The sequence below is a fragment of the Cetorhinus maximus genome, chromosome 18 (genome assembly GCF_964194155.1).
Source record: "Cetorhinus maximus chromosome 18, sCetMax3.hap1.1, whole genome shotgun sequence".
Classification (NCBI taxonomy): Eukaryota; Metazoa; Chordata; class Chondrichthyes; order Lamniformes; family Cetorhinidae; genus Cetorhinus; species Cetorhinus maximus.
The window spans coordinates 48350132-48372395 of NC_135896.1; the positions used below are offsets into that span (position 1 = coordinate 48350132).

Here is a 22264-nt window from a genome sequence, read left to right on the forward strand (position 1 = left end):
GTGGCCCGAGGCGCATGCGCATACTTTCAACAGAAAATGCACAGAAAACTCCTGGTAAAAGGGATCGTGTGCACATACCTATTCCAGCAACTTGCAGAGCAGCAGGTTGATGATGCAAATCAGTGTGCAATCCTGATTTGATGCCAGTTTCCATCTTTGGGCTCTCTCCAGAATACAATGTTAAATGGAGTTAAGGACTGCCCTAATGCTATTTAAAGAGATCATAAACTACTTGTAGGTCCGTTGCTGGATTATCTTTTCCGGTTGCTGTTGCAATTATTTGCATTTTAGCAGCTTTCCTATGCTTGGTAAATGTTTGAGCACTCTGAAGGAGTAATCTTGAAGTAACCTTTCAGCCATTTAAATCTTCTGATTTCAGAACATAGGTGGCCTGGTCAGGATTCCTCTGGGAACTGAACATGACTGGGAGAATAAAAAGAGTTCATGTAGAACAAACCAAGCCATTAGGAGCGGGGGGAAGAAAGGCACTTAGCAGGAGACCATATCCACTGAAGGATTAATTCTTCAACTTCAGTGAGATGCAATGCAAAAATTTCTTCACTTCGCAAAAGTAGCTGTGATGAAATCTGTCAACTGCAGCAGCCACAACAGTGGCCTCAAAGTAGGGCAAGGGCAGCATTGCCCAAGGCTGTATAGCTGCCTGTATGTGCAAGCTGTGAGTGCAAGGCTTGCAACAGTGGTGTGGTGTGTGATTGCAAAGTAAGGTACATGAATTGAAAGGTTGAGTAGTAATTGATAAAAGGTTGTTGGTAGGTTTTGAGAGTTGAGTAGTAGATGAAGACAGTGATGCAGTTGATAGAATATGACATTTGAAGATAGGACTCATAATTTTTTTTTAAACCTTCTTCCTACACTGCATCCATGTGCTTGCAGCTGCAGTCCTGGCATTAACCACTACCGCCAGTTCTTTTCATTGCATCCTGTGCGTATGTCTGGAGGACATCTTGTTCCCCACCATAGATACAAGATATCTCTTCTACTCTCCACATCTTGCACCAAGGCCTCCAGTGCATTGTTAGAAAACTTTGGTGCACTCTCATTTTTAACCACTTCTCAAAATTTCGCTTTTCAAGGGGCTCCCACCACTTCTTACAGCTACAATGCACATCCACTTTAAGAACTGCAGACTGCCTTTTGGTAGCACTAAATACTCACAACATCAGGCCCCTTGCTGATGCATGCAGCCAATGAACAGTGCAAATTGCACTGGCTGAATGGAGCAATCATTTAAAATAGCAGGCAACATGAATTTAATATGTTGTCAGTAATGTAATGAACTGGTTGGCTGGTTGGTCATGTACCACAATTCTCTCATCCATTTTCAGGGCTATCCCATTTATCCCAATATCGGCAAAGTTGAAACAGTCCTTAAACATGGCCATAGAGCTCTCTTTCCTTTACTTCAGTAAGCTATACCAATGTAATAAGAGCTTTCACTGCAGGCCAGATCAAGATAATTCTCGCAGTCATAGAGTCACACCACTGTAATCACTAGCTATGATAGTCAAGCAGTTCTTCTTCAAATGTAGCATGACATTTTAGTAAATAAGAGAGATCAGAAATGAATTATAATAATATCTATCTTTGTGACAAAGATTTAGGTTACATCTATCGAGCTTGAATGGAATGCAGATAGTGAACTGACTTCCTGTCCTTGCCCAAAGGCAAAAAATAATACTAATCCACTGACTTGATATGACAAGTGCAGTAAAACTCCCTGCATATAAGTAGTCAAAACTTACGATTTAAATTTAAATTATTATCCCCTACATGCACTTTCTTGCAACTGCTCATCTGTTTTTCCCCTTCTAAAATGTATTTTTTTAAAAACAAAAATAGGATGTTGCATATAAAAATGATAAGGTGTTCATGTGTTGGTATTTTCTAATGCCAGAAACCGGTTTATTTAGTGACTGGTGTGATAAAGCTTCCAATATAAGTGTTCCTTGCTATCCAAAAGCTCTGTACAACAGTTGCATTCACTTCAAAAACAAAAATACCTGGAAAAACTCAGCAGGTCTGGCAGCATCTGCGGAGAGGGACACAGTTAACGGTTCGAGTCTGAATGACCCTTCATTCGGACTCGAAACGTTAACTGTGTCCCTCTCCGCAGATGCTGCCAGACCTGCTGAGTTTTTCCAGGTATTTTTGTTTTTGTTTTGGATTTCCAGCATCCGCAGTTTTTTGCTTTTATCTTAGTTGCATTCACTTAACGCCTCACTGTCACTGCATTGTCAAAACTCAGATTTTCAATCTTATGCCTGCATATTGGGCACCAACTATGTTGACTGAAACATTAAGGGAACTGTGTGCACTGAGCTTTACTGTTTCATTATACCATTCAACTTATTATGTTGAGACATAATCTTGTTTTTGAATCTTTAAGATAACCCATTCTACCCAGAATATCATATTCATATTAATTACTTTGTCACATTTATTTTCATCTATATTGCTTTTACCTTTTTGGGAAATGAAGTATCCATTTTATATGCTGGAGAAAACCATGAGGCAAGAGGAAAATGATAGAGAAGCAAAAAGGTAATTCACGACCAAACTGAACCTTTGCCATCTCTCCTTTTCAATCTGACATGTGTAGCATTTTAACACACTGCACCACTCTACAAAACCTATTTTAAATCCACAAGAAACACACTCAAAATAGATCTAGTTTAATTCCTGTCATACATAAAAATTCAAATATAGAAAAATGAAAACTTGTGCTGTACAATATCCAACACCTTAGAATAAGTAATACATTAAGATGCAGTTACAGAAACATGGAAATCTAAGGAGATTTTGAGCTGCATTTCTATGTTCAAACTGTGTTGAAGTAATATGCAGCAATGTTAGTCCTTTTTGAAGGCAAAGGCAGCCAACCTTGAAGTCGTTGATACATGCTGTTGTTTCTGTTTCTTGGCCAAGCTTTCAGGTTCTTCAGTATTTTCCTTTTTGTTTTCCGGATCATCATCACATAGCTCTTCCACACGCTTGCGTTTTTGAACATCTTCCGCATCAGGCATATTGTTGATGCTACCACTGTTTTTAGCTTTTACCGTCCAGGCCTAGGAAATAAAATTGCCATAAGAATAATGTAAAACTGCACTGCGAGGTGAATGATACAATTTAGGTCATCTCAACTCTATACTGAACTCATTCAAAAGACAGCTTCCACAAAAAGGCTAACGCTTCTTCTGAAATGTAACCTCATGCATGTAATCAATTGGAGTTAATATGCCTTGGGGTTAACAATCGACTTTTTCCTTCCTGGGTTATACTGGAAATAGCACAGAATTATCCATTGATCTCTCCAAAAGGCAGAAACAAATATGCTGGCAGATCATATGTTGCAAATATAACGACAAATTGCTTATCACAAGAAAAGAAATGTACACAGAGCTGAGTCCGGTAGCTTAGTGTTTATGGTTCTGAGCTAACAACCCAAAATTCATGAGTTTAAATCTCACTGTGCCAAGTTGCAAAACTTAAATCCACAAAAAGAAATCTGCTAATTTGTGGGTTAGCACCAGAAAATGGTGTGTTTTATTTCTGCACACTGGGACAGACAGAAAGATTAGGAATCAATGCATGGCTGGAAAGATGGTCTAGCAGATAGTATTACTGATTCAGTGGATATTGGGACCACTTTTGGGGCCAGAAAAAGCATCCATCGTTAGCCATTGTCCATAAGGGGCCACTGGCATCTCTCTCTGCTTACTGCAATTCTGCATGCTGCTGTCATTCCTTCCTCCATTCAGTTTCTGATGAAACTCCACCAACAGGCGAGCTTGTCACCAAAACGGCAACAAACACTTATGGTCCTTGTGGAAGGAGTAAATAGGACAAGGGTAAAAATTTAAATTAGCTGGGCAGAGTGGGGAGGGGGCTGAGGGAGAAAGAGTGGTGGAATTATTGGAGAAATTTCTGAAGGAGAGAATTTATCTCCACTTGGGGAGGCAAGGTTTGATCAGGGATAGTCAGCATGGCTTTGTCAGAGGGAGGTCATGCCTAACAAATGTCATTGAATTTTTTGAGGAGGTGACCAGGTGTGTAGATGAGGGTAGTGCAGTTGCTGTAGTTTATATGGATTTCAGCAAAGCCTTTGACAAGGTCCCACATGGGAGACTTATAAAGAAGGCAAATGCACATGGGATACAGGGTAATTTGATAAGGTGGATTCAAAATTGTCTTGGTTGTAGGAGACAGAGGGTGATGACAGAAGGCTGCTTCAGTGATTGGAAGCCAGTGTCCAGTGGTGTACCACAGGGATCTGTGCTCGGTCCCCTATTATTTGTCATTTATACAAACGACATAGATGACCATGTGGGGGGTAGGATTAGTAAGTTTACGGATGACACAAAGATTGGCCGGGTGGTTAACAGGGAGGTTGAGTGTCTTGGCTACAGGAAGATATAGACGGGACGGTCAAATGGGCAGCTAAGTGGCAGATGGAAGTTAACCCTGAAAAGTGTGAGGTGATACACTTCGGAAGGAGTAATTTGACAAGGAAATATTCAATGAACGGCATGACACTAGGAAGTTCTGAGGAACAAAGGGACCTTGTCGCGTGTGACCATAGATCTCTGAAGGCGGAGGGGCATGTTAGTGGGGGAGTGAAAAAGGCATATGGCACACATGCCTTTATCAATCGAGGCATAGATTACAAAAGTAGGGAGGTCATGTTGGAGTTGTTTAGAACCTTGGTGAGGCCACAGCTGGAGTACTGTGTGCAGTTCTGGTCGCCACATTATTAGGAAGGATGTGATTGCACTGGAGGGGGTGCAGAGGAGATTCACCAGGATGTTGCCTGGGATGAAACATTTAAGTTATGAAGAGAGGCTGGATAGACTTGAGTTGTTTTCGTTGGAGCAGAGAAGACTGAGGGGCGACCTGATCGAGGTGTACAAGATTATGAGGGGCATGGACAGGGTGAATAGGGAGCAGCTGTTCCCCTTAGTTGAAGGGTCAGTCACGAGGGGACATAAGTTCAAGGTGAGGGGCAGGGGGTTTAGGGGGGGATGTGAGGAAAAGCTTTTTTACCCAGAGGTTGGTGACGGTCTGGAATGCACTGCTTGGGGGGTGGTGGAGGCGGGTTACCTCACATCCTTTAAAAAGTACCTGGATGAGCACTTGGCACGTCATAACATTAAGGCTATGGGCCAAGTGCTGGTAAATGGGATTAAGTAGGTAGGTCAGGTGTTTCTCATGTGTCAGTGCAGACTCGATGGGCCGAAGGGCCTCTTCTGCAATGTGATTCTGTGATAACATTCAAGGCTATGGGCCAAGTGCTGGAAAATGGGGTTAGGTAGGTAGATCAGGCGTTTCTCACATGTCGGTGCAGACTCGATGGGCTGAAGGGCCTCTTCTGCACTGAGAGATTCTGTGATTCCACACTAAGTCAAAAAGTATTAAGAGCCAGCAGGAAAAATTATGGGGAAAGTGGAAACTATTATTTAGAAAGGCGTTATGTATTCAAGTGTATGTAAGAAATAAAACCAGTTCAAAGCACAAATTCAACTAATGAAGGGCATAATGAAGCCATTAGAGACTTAGCTACTATCTAAGCAAGATTGGGAGCAAAATATCCCAGCCTATAGGATCTTTAAAATTGACAGGACTAGAAAAGATGGAACTGAGACACATTAATAGTAGAAACAAGGGATCTCCGTGATCACAATGGAAATGCTGTGTGTAGGGTTGAGAAACACAGGGTGTAAGACTCTGGTAAGAAGTACCTACACACCTCATGACAACAGAGTAGCGGGGTAGGAATATAAAACTAAGGTGAGCAGGGACAAACCAGAACGAGTGAACAATTGGACTATATGGAATCATATAAAAAGTAACCATAAAATGAATTTAATATTTGGTTTGAGAGGCAGACAAGGGAGCCACAAGCCAAGGCTTTAAATTCGAATGAAACAAACTTTGAAAGGAGCAGAAATGAATTAATCAGGGGAGGCGGTGGAATAGTGGTATTGTCACTGGACTGGAATTCCAGAGACCCAGGGTAATGCTCTGCAGACCCGGGTTCAAATCCCATCACGGCAGATAGTGAAATTTGAATTCAATAAAAATCTGGAGATCTGAAAGTCTAATGATGACCATGAAACCACTGCCGTTTGTTGTAAAAACCCAACTGGTTCACTAGTGTCCTTTAGGGAAGGAAATCTGCTGTCCTTACCTGGTCTGGCCTACATGTGACTCCAGACCCACAGCAACGTGGTTGACTCTTAAAAATGCTCTCTGAACGAGAGCAATAAATGCTAGCCAGCGACGTCCACATGCCATGAACAAATATTTAAAAAAAAGGAAAACTGAGCTGAACTGTTAATGAGTAAGCCTACAGACAAACATCAAGGCAGCATATGATTGAGTTTGGCATCAGGAAGCTCTAGTAACAAAGGTCAATGGGAATCAGGGGTGAAAATTCTCCACTAGCACAAAGGACAAAGCACAGAGGTTGTGGTTTCTGGAAGCTAGTCATCCTAGCCCCAGTACATGGAGTTCCTCAAGGTGCTGTCCTAGACCCAACCATCTTCAGTTGCTTCATCAATGATCTTCCATCCTTCACAAGGTCAGAAGTTTGCTGATGATTGCAGTGTTCAGTCCCATTCGCAACACCTTAGATAATAAAGCAATCTGTGTCCACAATGCAGCAAAACTTGGACAACATTCAGGCTTGGCTGATAAGTGAAAAGTAACATCTGTATCACTCAAATGCCAAGCAATGATCACCCCCAATGAGAGAGAATTTCCTCTTGGCATTCAATGTCATGACCATCACTGAATTCCACACCATCAACAGCCTGGGGTCCCCACTGACCAGAAGTTTAACTAGTTGAACCACATAAATATTGTGGCTACAAAAGTAAGTCAGAGGCTGGGAATTCTGTGGTGAGTAACTGGACTTCTGACTCCCCAAAGCCTGTCTACCATTTACAAGACACAATTCAGGACTGTAATGAAATATGCCCCACTTGTCTGGATGAATGCAGCTCCGACAAGCAGCTCAACATCATCCAGGACAAAGCAGCCTGGTGAATTAGCACCCAATCCACCACCTTAGCATTCACTCCCCACCAGTAGCGCACAGTGGCTGCAGCAACTCACCAAAGCTACTTTAACAGCACTTTGCACACCTGCAACCTTTACCACCTAGAAGAACAAGGGCTGCAGATGTATGGGAATGCCATCCATAATTAGCTATAGTCCACAAGGGGCCATTGGCATCTCTTTCTGTTCACTACAATTCTGCATGCTGCTGTCATTCCTTCCTCCATTCAGTTTCTGATGTTGTCCACCCAACCAGTCATTCTCCAAACTGGATGATTCTTTTCTGATGTTAAACCTTATATTGCCACTAGTACCAGACTTTCACCTTTTCCAATGATTGGATTTTCGCAATGCCCACTTCTTCATGACAGCTAAAAGCTCATGAGATGCTGGGACTCCAATTTTCCTGCAGACAAATTCATTGGTTCTTCTCTCTGTCCAGCTGATTCTAAGGTCTCTTTGTCAAAGCCAATTTCAAACGCTGTAATCCTCTTCTCATCAGCCTTGAAGGCCTTGCTCTCATATCCATACAGCACAATGCTCCGTACAGGGATTTTTCAAGTTGTTTCTTTCGAGTGCAGGTCAGTGATGGATGCCCTCTATACTTCATTCAGCTGACAAATTGTAGAGCAGGCAATTGCTAACCTTGTTTCGATTTCAGTGCTGCTATCTCCGTTTGTGGTCACTTTCGATCCCAGGAATTGAAAGTGATTATGTTCACAATGGTTGAGGGCTGAAACATCACAATGCTCTCACCATCAAGTATGTCAATCCAAACTTCAGGCTTGACTTTCTCAGCTCTTCAGCCATCATAGCTGTCTTTGGCCATTAGGGTAGTATCATAAGCATATCTGATGTACTAGATATTGTGACCACAAATATTGGCCCCAAGATATTCTGGGAGAGCTAAGCTGACTTTTCTCACCACCTTTTCTCCTATGGCGTTGAAAAGTTGCGCTGAAAGCAGACATTCATTCATGTCTGCTCCTTTGCCAAAACAGAATGGCTCTGTCCTGTCTCCAAGTACTGTGGCTGTACCTATACAAGGACTGCAATGGTTCAAGGTGGCAGCTCACCAGCACCTTCTCAAGGCAATAGGAATGGACAATAAATGCTGGCCTTGTCAGTGATGCCTACATTCCATGGTTGAATAAAAAAGTATTCAAAGTATTTTGTATGATACAAAACCAATTCATAATCTTCAAAGGCAAAGGCTTCACACATGCAATTGGGCAACCATGGTTAACAAACAAGGTGAAAAAAACCAGAATCAAGCTTTAAGTGCATAAGTATGGGGAAAAGTTGAAATCTAGCAGGCCGGGTGAACTATAAAAAAACAATACAGGGATACAAGGGAAGTACTGAACTGCAAATAGGTGAAGAAAACTTGAGATATCAAAGCTAACATATTGAAAGGAGGAGGGTGATAAAGGAGAATGCTAGCCCATTAGAAACCGACGCAGGAGAGACAGTAACAGATAATAAAGAAAATGGTAAACTTATTAAATTAATACTTTGTATTTGTTTCACAGTGAAGGAAGAATTAAAGACCACTGGGACAAGGGAACGTAAAAAATAAATCAAGAGAGAAACATTGGATTTAATATAAATTTAACAAATGGTAATGGAGAAAATAATGCAATTTGTTTATTCATTCACTGGACATGAGCAACGCCTGAAAAGCCAGCATTTATTGCTTATCCCTAATTGCCCTTGAGGTGGTGGTGGTGGTAAGCCACCTTCTTGAACCACTGCACTGCATGTGTTTCAAATACACCTACTATGCAGTTAGGAAGGGGCGTCCAGGTTTTTGACCCAGCAACAGCGAAGGAACTTACGCCGGACACATCGCCAGGACCTGATGGTTTCCACCCAAGGCATTAGAATACATAGATGAGGAAATTGCTGAAGCGTTGGTCATAATTTTCCAAAGATTCTGCGTATTTAAAGAGAATCTTTTAGGAGCTGCCCTTGCACCTACAATTTAAAATTGACGTTTTACGTAAACTTTTGCTTCATGGAAATATTTTGGGTCACGCTTAGTCCTCCTTAGGAAAGAAAATCTCTTTTGGTTTGAGCTTAACTTAGAATTTTTGCCTACATTGAAACTCCTAGACGTCTTCATAAATTGTTTCTTTCCCCCCAGATAACTGATTGCCAATCAATCGAAAATAAAGTAGTTGTACTGAAAATGACATTACTCTATTTTCTGAGGGGGGAAAAAAAATCAAACATGAAACAACCAGTTGGCTGGTCAATCCAAACCTTTTGCTCATGTTCAAATTGTAACTTCTACTATACAGCTTTAAGACTTCGCCTCAAATTCATTTCAAACTCAAAGCACAAAACTTCACTGCAAAAAGCCTTCCTGTAAAATTCCATTTTTCACTCTCCAATGTTATTCTCCAATTAAGTGAACTTAAACAGATGTGTTTCTGCATCTGCCAATCCTGCTTAAATAACGTCATCAGCTCATATAGAAACAAAATCAATACCACTAAATTTATATAGGTATGATTCCTCAGCAACATCCACTTCAAATCTATTCGGTTACATTTTGTTTTGTGGTCTGTGAGCAGTGCAATCAAAATCAAGTAGGCATTGCTGCCAACACTGTTTCCAATCTGATTGCTGCTGGTTTTCACAGTATTGATGAAAACAAACATCAGCACAGCGCATGCACCTTAACATGCCTATATGGAATTATCTTATATCAAGTTAACCTATTCAGATCACTAGATTTAACCTTATATGGTAAATGTGAGGTTCTTGTTATGCATTAGATTTACTGCACAGATTTACTGAGATTCAAATATCTATTCATTGGATTAAAACAAGTATTTGAAAAATAGTTGAGTTCGCTTACGCTATGTACAACCAATGCAAACCAGCAAAGTCAACTGAATGGTGAACTATATAGTTAAAACAAGAGAATGTGTTGAAGAAATGATTATGAGTTATTTACCCAAGAAAATATATTTTCTTTGAAATCAATGGAAATAAATTGCACTAGCTAATAATTCTTAATTATTTGGAGATATCAAACATTTTCAAAATAAACTATTAATTCTTAAAAATCAGACAAAAATGGTGGATTAAAAATAAAAAAGACATTAAAAATGCCAAAAGCTAAATGCCAGGAAGGGGTTTGCATACCTTCCTCTCCTCAGATGACAGAATGCGGAATCTGTTCATGCCTTCCTTAATTATTTCTTCTTCTGTTAAATCTGGACTTCCAGCAACAATATCTTCACGATTTTCTTCCAACCACAGTTGGAAACCTGTCTTAGGCCTTTTTACAAAGAAAAGGCACTATTACTGTATTTTAAGAAACCATTGTTCTCTAGCCTCAAGCCATTAAACTTTTAGGAATTACAATATAGCACTGATTGTAGAAACAATAAATCTAAACTTCAAAGCAGAATCTGGATGGTAACTATCTGGCAACAGAGTGAACCTTAAAATGACTATTCTCCAACAAACAAAGCATTAAAAAATATACACTTTTCCAAAAGAAAGTCTGCTATGGTTTCTGACAAGTTAAGATTTCCTGGCAGCATAAACGTTATCTGAAGTGCACATCCTTTGTATATAATTTTAAAAACACTCACTTTTTGTTTTCTGTATTTTTGCTGTCAGGGGCGATTGATTGTACAGGCCTAGCCTCAATTGCTTTTTCTTCCACAGCTTTACTGCTGGATTTAGGGGTGGTTGACTGGAACAATGTAGCTTGGGTCTTTGGAAAAAATAAGGAAAATTAAATAAGATGCAAAACTAGATAAACAGCCCTAATGTTGGAACAAAAATTGATTCTTTTGTCATACAGATCATTGGTTTTGAATTAACTGCAGATATGTAGGACTGGCTCAATCCACACATGAATTAATTACAGAAATCATGAATTCTAATGTAATTATCACCACATGGGGGGTTTGAAAGGTCAAGTTTTTATTTCTACATCTTGCTGTACAGTGCTAGAGCTGCAAAACACTTCAAAACATTTTTAAAAGCAAGCTTGTAACTATATTGCTTTGAGAATTGATAATTACAAAGTCACCTTTTAATGTTCAGAAAAGTAATTTGGTTATACCTCTGGATTTACATCAGAAAGGTAGCACACATACACAACTTGCTTTTTTTTAAACCGTCCCAAGTTTTGATATACACATGTTAAATATTCCCACTCAAATTTTTATCTCGTATTTGATCCATAGGCATTTACTACTATCTGGTATCAAGGACATTTTTCACATTTGAGCAGAGACAGCGAATTTAAGGATGCTATTCAACTACCTAGACAAGACTATCAGAGCCGGTTATGTCATATTGCAATGTCTACCCATAATTTTCCAAAGAAATGCTCAATAGCAACAGAGTTTTGGTGGGTGCTGGCAACTCCTAATGCAGAGTCAGAGAGAACAATAGTAGGAGCACATCAACCACCATTTTGGCCGAAAGCAACCAATATAGCATAGAACCGGGGTTAACCTGGGGCTTTCTAGCTCAGTCCCACACCGGACATTGTACTTAACAGAGGCAAGAATCCTGCATTTTAAAAAATATGAAATTGTCAATCCTGTTAAAACAAATTCTGAAACAAATTAGTACCTGTTTGGCCTTTGGTTTTGAGGTCAGAGGTTTGAGGACCAGTGACGACTTATTTGCAGACTGGCTGTTGTTACTTAACGATTTCTTACCAACTTTCGTCATGCTATCTAGAATATTGGTGTTACGAGTTTGACCTCCAGCCAATGCAGAGGATATTCCACCAGATGTTACCTGGGAAGGGGAAAACATCAAAGATTTGGGTTAAGTAAATAAAACTAGAAGTAAAATGAGTTTTAAAAAATGCTACGTTACTGTTTGCAAAAGCAAAATACTGGGGCTGGTGGAAATTTGAAATAAAAACAGAAAATGCTGGAAACACTCAGCAAGTTTGGCAACTTCTGCAGAGAGAAACAGTAAATGTTTGAAGTCTGTGACCTTTCAGTAGAACTGAGGAAAGGGCACTGACCTGAGACTTTAACTCTGTTTCTCTGCCCACAGTTACTGACAGATCTTCTAATTATACTAATGTTTAGCTAGTGTAAAAGAAAGCATAATGCAACTTTTGCATGATGTGGTAAAACACAAGGCTAGTATCAAGCAACATAATTTGACCCCTGGTGAAAAAAAATCTGTTCTTTGTGACCGTGCATTACTATTTTAATCACTTTTGCAGAAACTATATTAAAAACACGGTTTAGAGCAATGATATATCCATTTGACATTGTAATTAATTTACTGGATGATACACTTATCTGTAGTAAGTCAATAGCATCTACTAGTTGAAATTCCTGTGGTATTGAACATGGGGTGGGGGTCAAGTAGTACCTCTTATTTCTGGGTGCTACAAATGCCCTTAAAGTTCCAAAATAATGCCACATTTGTGGGGCGAATTGCACCAGATGCCATATTAGTGTGAACGTAGTAAACATCTCCTGGAAGTATGCAGAGCAGGCAGACCATGATGTCAATCAGTGTGTGATGCTTATTTGACTGCAGCTGTGGTATCATTTTGGAACTCAATGCTCCAGCTCTCTTCCCGTTACTCAGTTGAACATTCGTTCAGCAGTAGGATGGACCCCCAACACTGCGATGAATATGGATCATTAACTATTGTTTTTATTTGTTTATGGGATGTGGGTGTCACATGCAAGGCCAGCATTTATTGGTCATTCTTAATTGTCCTCGAGAAGGTGGCAGTGAGCTGCTTTCTTGAACCGCTGCAGTCCATGTGGTCTACCTACATTCACACTCATTAGGTATTTTGACCTAGTGACGATGAAGGAACCACGATATATTTCCAAGTCAGGATGCTGTGTGACTTGGAGCAGAACTTGCAGGTGGTTATGTACCAATGTGCTTGCTGCCTTTGCCCTCCTAGGTTGTAGGCATTGAGTGTTTGGTACTTAGAGTTTAGTTCCTGATTGATTTCTTCTGGCTGTTGCTACCATACCACAAATGTCTGGGACTTTTTATACTTGCTTCAAGTTTCAAAAGTCAGAGTGGTGTGGTGGGTGCTGAAGGACTTTTTGCTGACTTCAGAGCTTCTGCACAAACTAGTTGTTTCTAGATATGGATGCACAAGTAGATATCCCACTTGGGACACAGCAAGACTGGGAGAATGAACGGGAGTCACGCAGAGTGGGACAATTTTCTGAAAGAAGGGAAAGGAAGGGGAGGGGGATGCGTTCACAGTAGGATGATATATCCACTCAGGGTGTTCACGGAGCAGTTATTCTACCCGAATCTCAGTGAGGGACAACAGATGAGATGTTTGTGCTTCAGTAATGATGTTCTAAACTGCAACCTCAGAGCAGGGCAACCACTCCATTACCAGTGGCTGTGAAGGTGACCGTGGCAACTAACTTTTATGCTTGGCTCCTTCCAGGCTGGAATTGGAGATATTTGCAACATCTTGCAGTTTGCTGACCACTGTAACATGAGGGAGGTCAGTGACTCTATTTAATGTGAGTTAATATTTAATTCTCTCTTGCCAGAGAAGCAGGTGGAGCGAGCACATGGCTTTGCTAGGATTGCTGGCTTCCCCAGTGACTGCACATACATTGCTTTGATGCATGTCAACTCTGCCCTAACCCAGAACCAAAGGGTTTGCACTCCCTCAACATCCAGGTGGTGTGTAACCATAGGCAGATGGTTTTTGTGCTAGCAACATTTGAAATGCCAGGGCAAGGTGCAAGTCCAGGTGGGGTAGTGGAACAAAGAAATCTCGAAATGCAAACACAACAATTACTAAAAGTTGCTCCACAGGTTAGCAAAGTCATTAAAAAAAACCAAGCATTTGATTTTATTTCCAGAGGGCTAGAATTGGATAGTAGGGAAGTTATACTAAACCTGCACTGAACCTTGGTTAGACCACACAGACTGCTGCTTGCAATTTCAGTCAGCATATTATAAGGATCTAGAGGCACTGGAGAGAGTGCAGAGAAAATTTAGGAGGATGATACTAGAACTGCGTGGATATACATATCAGGAAAGGACCGCCAGGCTTGGTCTCCTTTCTCTTAATTAAAGGCGGCTAAGGGGTGAGCTAATAGAGCTCTTTCAAAATCTGAAAGGTTTTGATAGAGCGGATACAGAGAGAATGTTTCCTCTTGCAAGGAAGTGCACAACTAGAGGTCATCAATATAAGACAGATAGCCAGCAAGAAATCCAATAAGGAATTAGAAGATATTCCTTATCCAAAATGTGGTGAGAATATAGAACTCGTTACCACAGGGAGTGTGTGAAGTGAATAGTACAGATGCATTTAAGGGGAAGCTAAATAAGCATAGCAGGGAGAAGGGAATAGATGATTACAATGATAGATTTAGATGAGGAAAGATGGGAAGAGGCTTGACTGAAGCATAAACACCAGTAGGGACTGGTTGTGTCGAATGGCCTATTTCTGTGCCATATATCCGAAGTAAACCAAAGGGTGGCTAGTGGTGAGAAGGCTACCCGCTGACTACATGATTGATGACTTTGATGAGCAGGCCATACACACATGTGTAGCATGCATATAAAGAAAGTCATGCTCACACATGGAATGTGATAGAACAGACCACTGGTGTGCTGAAGCAACACTTCCACTGCCTGGATGACGCTGGGGAAGCCGTGCAGTATTTGCAAGAGCAAGTGTCAAGATTCGTCATGATCTGCTGCATGTTGCACAACCTTGCCATCATGAGGGGACAGCAGTTGCCACTGGCCATACAGCTGAGGCACAGGAACAGAAGAAAGGGGAAAAAAGCAGAAGGCAGAATAGCCTGGGCTATCCCGGAAGATTTCATCCGAGTGTGATACTATTCACAAACAATTGCACATCTCATCTTCCATCACAGCATCCACTTGGCCACAATACAAAAACATCAAAGCAAAATAAATATTCTAAATCAGATGTATAAATGAAACCATGCCATATTGCATACAAACATCAATTACCCTAGTGCTTGTCCTCGTGCTCTTATCCCTTGTTACTCCAATGGCTGCAACATGACTGGTGAAAGGCTGCTAATTTTCATTTGGGAAGACCGCAGATGGCTTTGGAGGGCGAAATGGCTGGCTGCTGATTGCACCATCTCACCATGGGAAGCAGCAGTCCAAGTTGGCTGGCAGAGTGGCAGTACAAAAACTGTCTTTTTGAAACAGGATAGCAGTGTTGTGTTCTAAGCATTTGTGTTCTAAGGAGCCACTTCCACTCAACTAGGGTGGCACCTCATCAATCCTGTTGGAGGACAGATTGTTGGACTGCTGTGACATCCTGCAAGCCCCACTGCACACTGTAATCCACAAATATGATGGCAATAGCCTTGCAAGGCAGTTAGTTAGTTGACCTTGCAGGACGGTATGAGTTTCCACTACAGCACTCAGACATTGGGTGACTGCTACTTGTGCCACATTGGGAGCATCAATGGAAGCTGTATGAGCCATTGTACGCTGCATCATAGTTGGGTCTGCAAGTGTTCAAACAATGTTGGCCACCATTTCCATGTTGGAAAGGATGGGCTCAAAGCTCTGCACTAAGCCCTATGCAAAGCTGATGCTGGACTCCTCCATGCTCCTTGACATAGACTGCAAGTTTCTCAAAGCATCAACCTGTTCTGTAGGCTGTCCCATTGAAGTGCTCATCTGAGCCCTTTGTAGTGGAACAAGTGTGTAACCTCCCCCTCCGGGGACCTGGCACCCACGCTATCCTTTCCCTTTGCCCCTGCTGCACGCCATTCACATCCAATATCTCAGAGGCAGATTCCACCTCTAAAACACAGTGTCAGCAACCTAAGGTGGTGGCTGCGAGTGTGAAATCAAGTGATGAAGTAGTGCCCTCATCATCACTCTCTTCTTGGTGTTCCTCCTACTGTATGGCCCAATTGCACCTCTTTGGTATCTGAAAAGGCCCAAGAGTAAGGCTGTGGAACAGAGAGTAGGGGAGGTAAGGAGTGCACGCTGACCCCATCAGCAGTTTGCAAATCAGAAGAGAGGAGTTCAGGGAGGTCTGATGTCAGAAGGATGATTGGGTATGAGGATGCGCTCATCTTCGATGGTTTCAGCCCTGCCATTGGCCACAGTCTTAGCAATGGGTTTCCCAATAATGGGCAGCACCGTCTCCTCCATGGGGATAAGGACATATAGGTGCACCTCTTGCTCCACAATTAGTTCCTGCTGCTTCTAGTCGTGTGCCACCTTGTTGTGACAGAAAGGGAAATGTGCCAGAGAGTCTTTTTGGCAGATATGGCTGCCATGGTTGACTAGGTAGCAGTGCGTGCAAGCTTTAAGGTTGCTGCAGCAATTAGGGTGTTAGGGCAAAGCACATAAACGTTAGGTGCAAGTTCTGATTGACTGAAAATGTTGGAGGAGATGAGTGACTGGGGTGTGGTGCAGTGAGCAGCATATGAGGCTTCTGGTGCACTTGGTAGGATGTAGCATTTGAAGATGCATTGCCCAGTCATGTAACGTTATTGAACTTCTTGCTGCATGGCATGCAGGTCATTGTGGTTTCACTCCTGGCACTGATGTAGCTTGCTCCAACTACCTTCTAAGCATGTGTCTGGATGGCCTCCTGATGATACTCTCCTACTTTCCACCTCCTCCACTAGCACCTCCAGTGTTAAAAATCTTTGAAGTCTGCTCTGTCATACGTTGTGCCATTCTGCAATGTTTCCCAGGTCAAATTCACTTCCTGCACGACTGCCAACACCTGTTCCGGCCATGATGCACCTCCACTTTAAAAAGTGCAGGGAGCAGGGTTCTAGCAAGTTAAGGTTTTGGGTTCTCTGCTGATACATGTAGCCAGCAAACAACGGCGTTACAGCTGGCTGTGTACAGCAATCATATAAATGAAGCAGGCAGCACAAAGTTGGCATTCTGCCTGTAATACACCGAATGGGCACGGGTTAATTGCACATTGCGATCCCCATGCCTGTACTCAGGGGCTAATTTAGCTCCCAAGGAGTCAAGAACAAGTGTAACATTCAGGTCACGCAAGAACTTAGGGCAGGGAAGAGAAACAGCAGATAGTGATGGAAAGAGGAAAGGGAGATGGAGATGGTGAGAAGGAGGGGGATATGAGAAGAGGAGAAGATATTGAAAGGAGAGGGAAGATGAAAAACATGTGGAGCAAAGTGAAAAGGGGGAGATGGAGATTGCAAAAGTTGGGGCAAAAGGGGAGATGGAAATCGACGGGAGCATTGAAGAGAAAGGAAAATGAGATGGGAGGATGGTGGAGAGAGGAGAGGAAGGCAGGAGGTAATGAATGGTGTGATAATAGAGAAATTAAGTTGAGGAAAATGGAGCAGAGGGAGAAGAGGAGCATTAGGGAAAGGAAGACAAGACGACAGGGATCCATACAGAGGAGGCAAGAGAAGAAGAAGATTGGGGTAGGGATAGAATATTGTAGATGCCCATTTTGTGGACAGATTTGGGGGTTTCAGCTCACTGAGCAACAATTAGAGAGAAGTTACATTGAAGTTTAATAATTAATCACCCATTTGTCTTATGTGCAATTGCATGGACTGGAGTAGCTAGGATTGAGCTGTAGCTTTGAGTTTCTGGCCATGACATTGGCCCAGATGTTCCGGTCTGTGGATCATTGGGACCCGTCTGAAGTCCCAATGTACTGGCTGTGGGAATTGACTGGGAAGTGTGAACTTCCGATGGGCAATTCCCCTCCTTTCCGGGGCCCTCTGAGTTAGAATTGGAGACTTACCTGGATAGTTGCCTAGGAAATGTTGGACAGAAAAATCCTAGTCCCACCCCTGGGTAACTATACATCTGACACCGCCCCCGCAATCACTCACAATGACCCCCGACTCCTGACTTCCCCTCCGACCCACCAACCCAACCACCCCCAACACCACCATCTCCTCCTTGACCCCCCGCAACCCGGCCCAACCAGCCCCACCACCCAACTCCCGCCCCCCACCCAACCCAACAACCATTTCTGACCCGACAACACCCAGACCCACCTACCACCCCATGCACCTCATTCGCCAGCCTCCCCACCCACCTGCCACCCTGTCCCTTTACCCACTTACCCTACCCCTTACCCACCCCACCCAGCTGCCACCCTAAACATCTGCCCACTCTACCCACCTATCACCCACCCTGCCACCTACCCCCTACCTAGGTGTCAAGCTACCCAGGTGTCACCCTACCCATCTCTCTTACCTACCACCAAAGCCCACATACTACCCTACCCAGCTCCCACCATGCCACCCACCACCCTACCCATCTACATCCCTACCCACCCTGCTCACCTGCCACCTTGTCCACCTGCCATCCCACTACGCTACCCATCTGCCACCCGACCCCCTTACCCAGTTACTTCACGCAGCCTACCCTCTTACCCACCCTACCTCTTCACCCATTTCTCTCCGTAGCTTTTCAAAACAGCTACAGGATATTTAAACTCTTTACTTAACAGTTTATGGCAGCTAGTGCCATAAAAAGGGGACATGGCTTGTCTTTCCCCCCCCGACAATCCAGCAGTAAGGGGCGGTATGCTCCGCATTTCTGGAGCAACCGGCATCAGGAGTCCTGGCCAGAAACGTGGAGCTCTGGTGTGGTGGAAAGTAGGAGCAGAGTGGCAATCGATGGTGACTGCCACACCTCGGAAGATTCTGGCCATTACATTTTACCTGGACACCTTATAACAGCACCACTTTCCTGTGTGAGGAGTACTGCATGGAAAGTGACTACCTGCTTTTAATTTTTGGTGCATATTCTTAAGATATATCTCCAAATGTAGTTTGTGTAATGCCTTTACCCCAGTCTCTTACTAGTGAACCTTTTTTTCCCCCGGAAATTTGTGCTCATTCATTCTAATCCTAAAAGTGATGATCCCATCTTACCCTTGCAACTACTGCCCATGTGCAGTTTCTAAAGTTATGTAAGATTTTAAATTAGTATCCCAAAAGTCTTACTTTAATCAATGATCAGTATAATTTTTATTTCCACTGGTTATCATCTTGCCTATTCGATGAATTCAACCTCTGCCTTTGATCACTTTGGTGATCACATTTGGTATTACCTGGACAAGTTAGCATTATATGATCTTCCACAATAATGACTAGTTTCCTCCCAAATCACAAATTATGTTGTGTCTCAAGGCTGACTGTTTCTCCATCAACTCAGAGGCTCTCCAAGGGTGCTTTCTCTCTTTTCCACATCATCTTCTCTGCTCAACTGCACCCGCTCCTTTCATGATAAATATCACTCTACATTCACCAATTTTCTTAACACCACATACATTGAGCTTTCATTCCTCTTGAAGTATGGCTAAATTAACACATCTTGATTTTGAGGCTGAAAATTCCTCTCGTTTATGATAATACTTTTTTTGATGCTCTTCCATCATTCTAAATCCTTGCTGCACTGGATTCAGGACTCACTGAACTTTCTACCAACTCCAATTCATCTTTCCTAAGACCTTAAAGCTAAAGAAGACTATAACATACCATCAGTCTTCTCATTTCCCTCCAATTTACAATTCTTTAAAATCCAAACTTCCTGATTTACCCAGTGTTATATTCCTACTTGTTTCAGCCTTGATCCCTTATTTAGGTTTCTACATGCAAATAAAAGACAGGAAGACATGCAATATCAATATGTATTAGTACATGGAAGCCAACTATTTTTAGAGTCTGATATTCATATTTTACATCTTTTAAAAACAAAGTTATCACTTGTTGTTTGCTATTTTTGTTCTTTTTTTCTTTTAGGGAGAGGCTTCCATGAAAAATGCCTTTTTTCTTCACTTTCTGGGAAGTCAGATTGTAGTTGTGTGACTAGGCCATAAATTACATCAAATTTCTCTTGTGGATACCAATTGTTTTCCAATAAAACCTCTGTCTCAATTCAATTATTAGTTACAGGAGAGATAATATTTAATAACTGCAAAATCTTTAAGTATTTATGACCATTTCTTACCTTAAAGGGATTGGGACGTGCAAGCATGCTGTTTGTAAGAGTTACTGTTGACAGAACAGATACAAAGTTATAAAACCCAAACTTGCATCATAAATCCAAAGCTGGTTTCCAATTTCACTAAATAAAAAAATTAAGCATTGTTCCATGGTATATTGAAATCCGTATCAATGATAGTATGATGTGATCATTTTGACACCAACAGCATTTAAAAGGAAACAATCCTGGATTTAGCATCTAGTTTCAGTTTGCAATGAATTGTCCATTAATCCAATTTGCGCTGTTAGCCAACTAGCCAGTTGATCAAACACAAAGGCGTATGATATACTGCTACGCAAACTCATTAGGCCAAACTATAGGATTGAAAGCTATAGCTTTTGATTGAAACCTACTGACACTTACGTCAATATACTTTTTAATCACTCTTTTAAACATACAACAAATTAACTTGTAAAGTTAATATAATGGAAGGGTCTTCAATTACACCAATGACAAACTACAGTCATTTATAATTTGCATGAAACATAGTTTTGCACGACAGACCTGATTTGGGAGTAATTTTTTCTGCAGAACCAAGATCTTTACTAAATGGATCGAACCCTGCAGTACAGAAGGACAGTGAGTTAGTTCTATTCAACAAATACTCAACACTAAGAATCTATTTTCGTCAGATATTGGGTTTCTTCCAAACACAAATTGCCAGCACAAATAAATGGGGATTATTTTTGGAAATTGCAGGAAATCATGCATCAGTATCTACTTGTACAAACATTTTCAACTATTTATTTATTTCAAAATTCTGAATCCAAATGTCAAATGGATCAGATTATGTTTATGCATGAAGGAAGAAAAAGTGATGAAGTGGAAGACATGCAACTACAGGAATAGAAGCACAATTTATTTTACTTAGTTCTTGTGGGAAGAACTTCACATGAGAGCAACTAGCAGAAATTTTAAAAACCTGGACTTACAATTAGTTTAGACTCAAATATAAATATGCAACAAGCAATCTAAAATAAATTTTAAAAGCTGAATATCTAGCTGGTCTCACTTCTCTTTGCATAAAGTGCTTCCTCAGGATCCAATCCATTGTTATCATTTTCTTCTTCGCAATTCTGAACACCCTCCTCACTACCTTCTTCCTTTTCAACACAACTCTGAGCTAGGGGCTGTACATGTGGCGAATTCCATTTGGTCACTGATCTTTTGTAGCTGTGAGAGGAAGAGAGTTACAATAATTAGCAAAATTTAGACCATAAGCTTTAGATCCTGAAATGCTTAAATCAAACAAGACTGCTTTTATTTGCATAACAATTCAGCGCAAATGCAGAATTGTTGGCAAATCTAAATTTAGCATGATATTGAAACAAAACTACACATACAAAACAAGGGGTTACTAGTGGTGTGCTTCAGTGTGGACTGTGGTTGAGTCTGAATTATTTCAAACCGTAAGCATCACAGTTGTGATTTAACTCAGAAAAAATGCATGTGGTGGCTGGATTCTGTGGTTACTTGCAGCTGCTCCATTTATTTGGTTGCAGTTAGTTGAAATCAATATGAAATAGTTGTTCATGTGAATTTAACGATCCTCTGGAACAATGTAATTTACTGGATCTAAGATTAAACCATAGTGCAAAAAGCCCAAATTCCAAGTTGCCAATTCCATCCTAGATTTTTCCATTTGAATCCAGCTCATGCTTCACAACAGATTTCATCACTATTCATGGGATACTGAAGTGAAATTTCAAAATAAAACAGATTTGGAATTTTAATCTGTCCAAAGAAGAGTAGAACACAGAGTCGAGCCGAGTAGAACACAGAGCAGAGTAGAGTAGAACACAGAGCAGAGTAGAGTAGAGTAGAACACAGAGCAGAGTAGAGTAGAGTAGAACACGGAGCAGAGCAGAGTAGAGTAGAACACGGAGCAGAGCAGAGTAGAGTAGAACATGGAACAGAGTAGAGTAGAACACGGAGCAGAGCAGAGTAGAACACAGAGCAGAGTAGAACACAGAGCAGAGCAGAGTAGAGTAGAACACAGAGCAGAGCAGAGTAGAGTAGAACACAGAGCAGAGCAGAGTAGAGTAGAACACAGAGCAGAGCAGAGTAGAACACAGAGCAGAGCAGAGTAGAACACAGAGCAGAGCAGAGTAGAACACAGAGCAGAGCAGAGTAGAACACAGAGCAGAGCAGAGTAGAACACAGAGCAGAGCAGAGTAGAACA

At 41.6% G+C, this 22264-nt stretch overlaps 1 protein-coding gene across 3 annotated transcripts in view; it reads right to left on the reverse strand.

The window, feature by feature from the left end:
• Positions 1–2677: 2677 nt before the first annotated feature.
• The window catches only part of wdhd1 (WD repeat and HMG-box DNA binding protein 1), a 76346-nt gene continuing 56759 nt past the window's right edge, over positions 2678–22264 (reverse strand). For all 3 annotated transcript variants that reach the window (XM_078562645.1, XM_078562643.1, XM_078562646.1), the window contains 7 exons: positions 21095–21255; positions 20587–20643; positions 20047–20090; positions 11686–11856; positions 10689–10813; positions 10234–10369; positions 2678–3086 (listed from right to left, as the gene is read on the reverse strand). In XM_078562645.1, the coding sequence (XP_078418771.1) occupies positions 2871–3086; positions 10234–10369; positions 10689–10813; positions 11686–11856; positions 20047–20090; positions 20587–20643; positions 21095–21255 (910 nt within the window). In that variant the 3' untranslated portion in view covers positions 2678–2870. The remainder of the gene's footprint in view (positions 3087–10233; positions 10370–10688; positions 10814–11685; positions 11857–20046; positions 20091–20586; positions 20644–21094; positions 21256–22264) is intronic.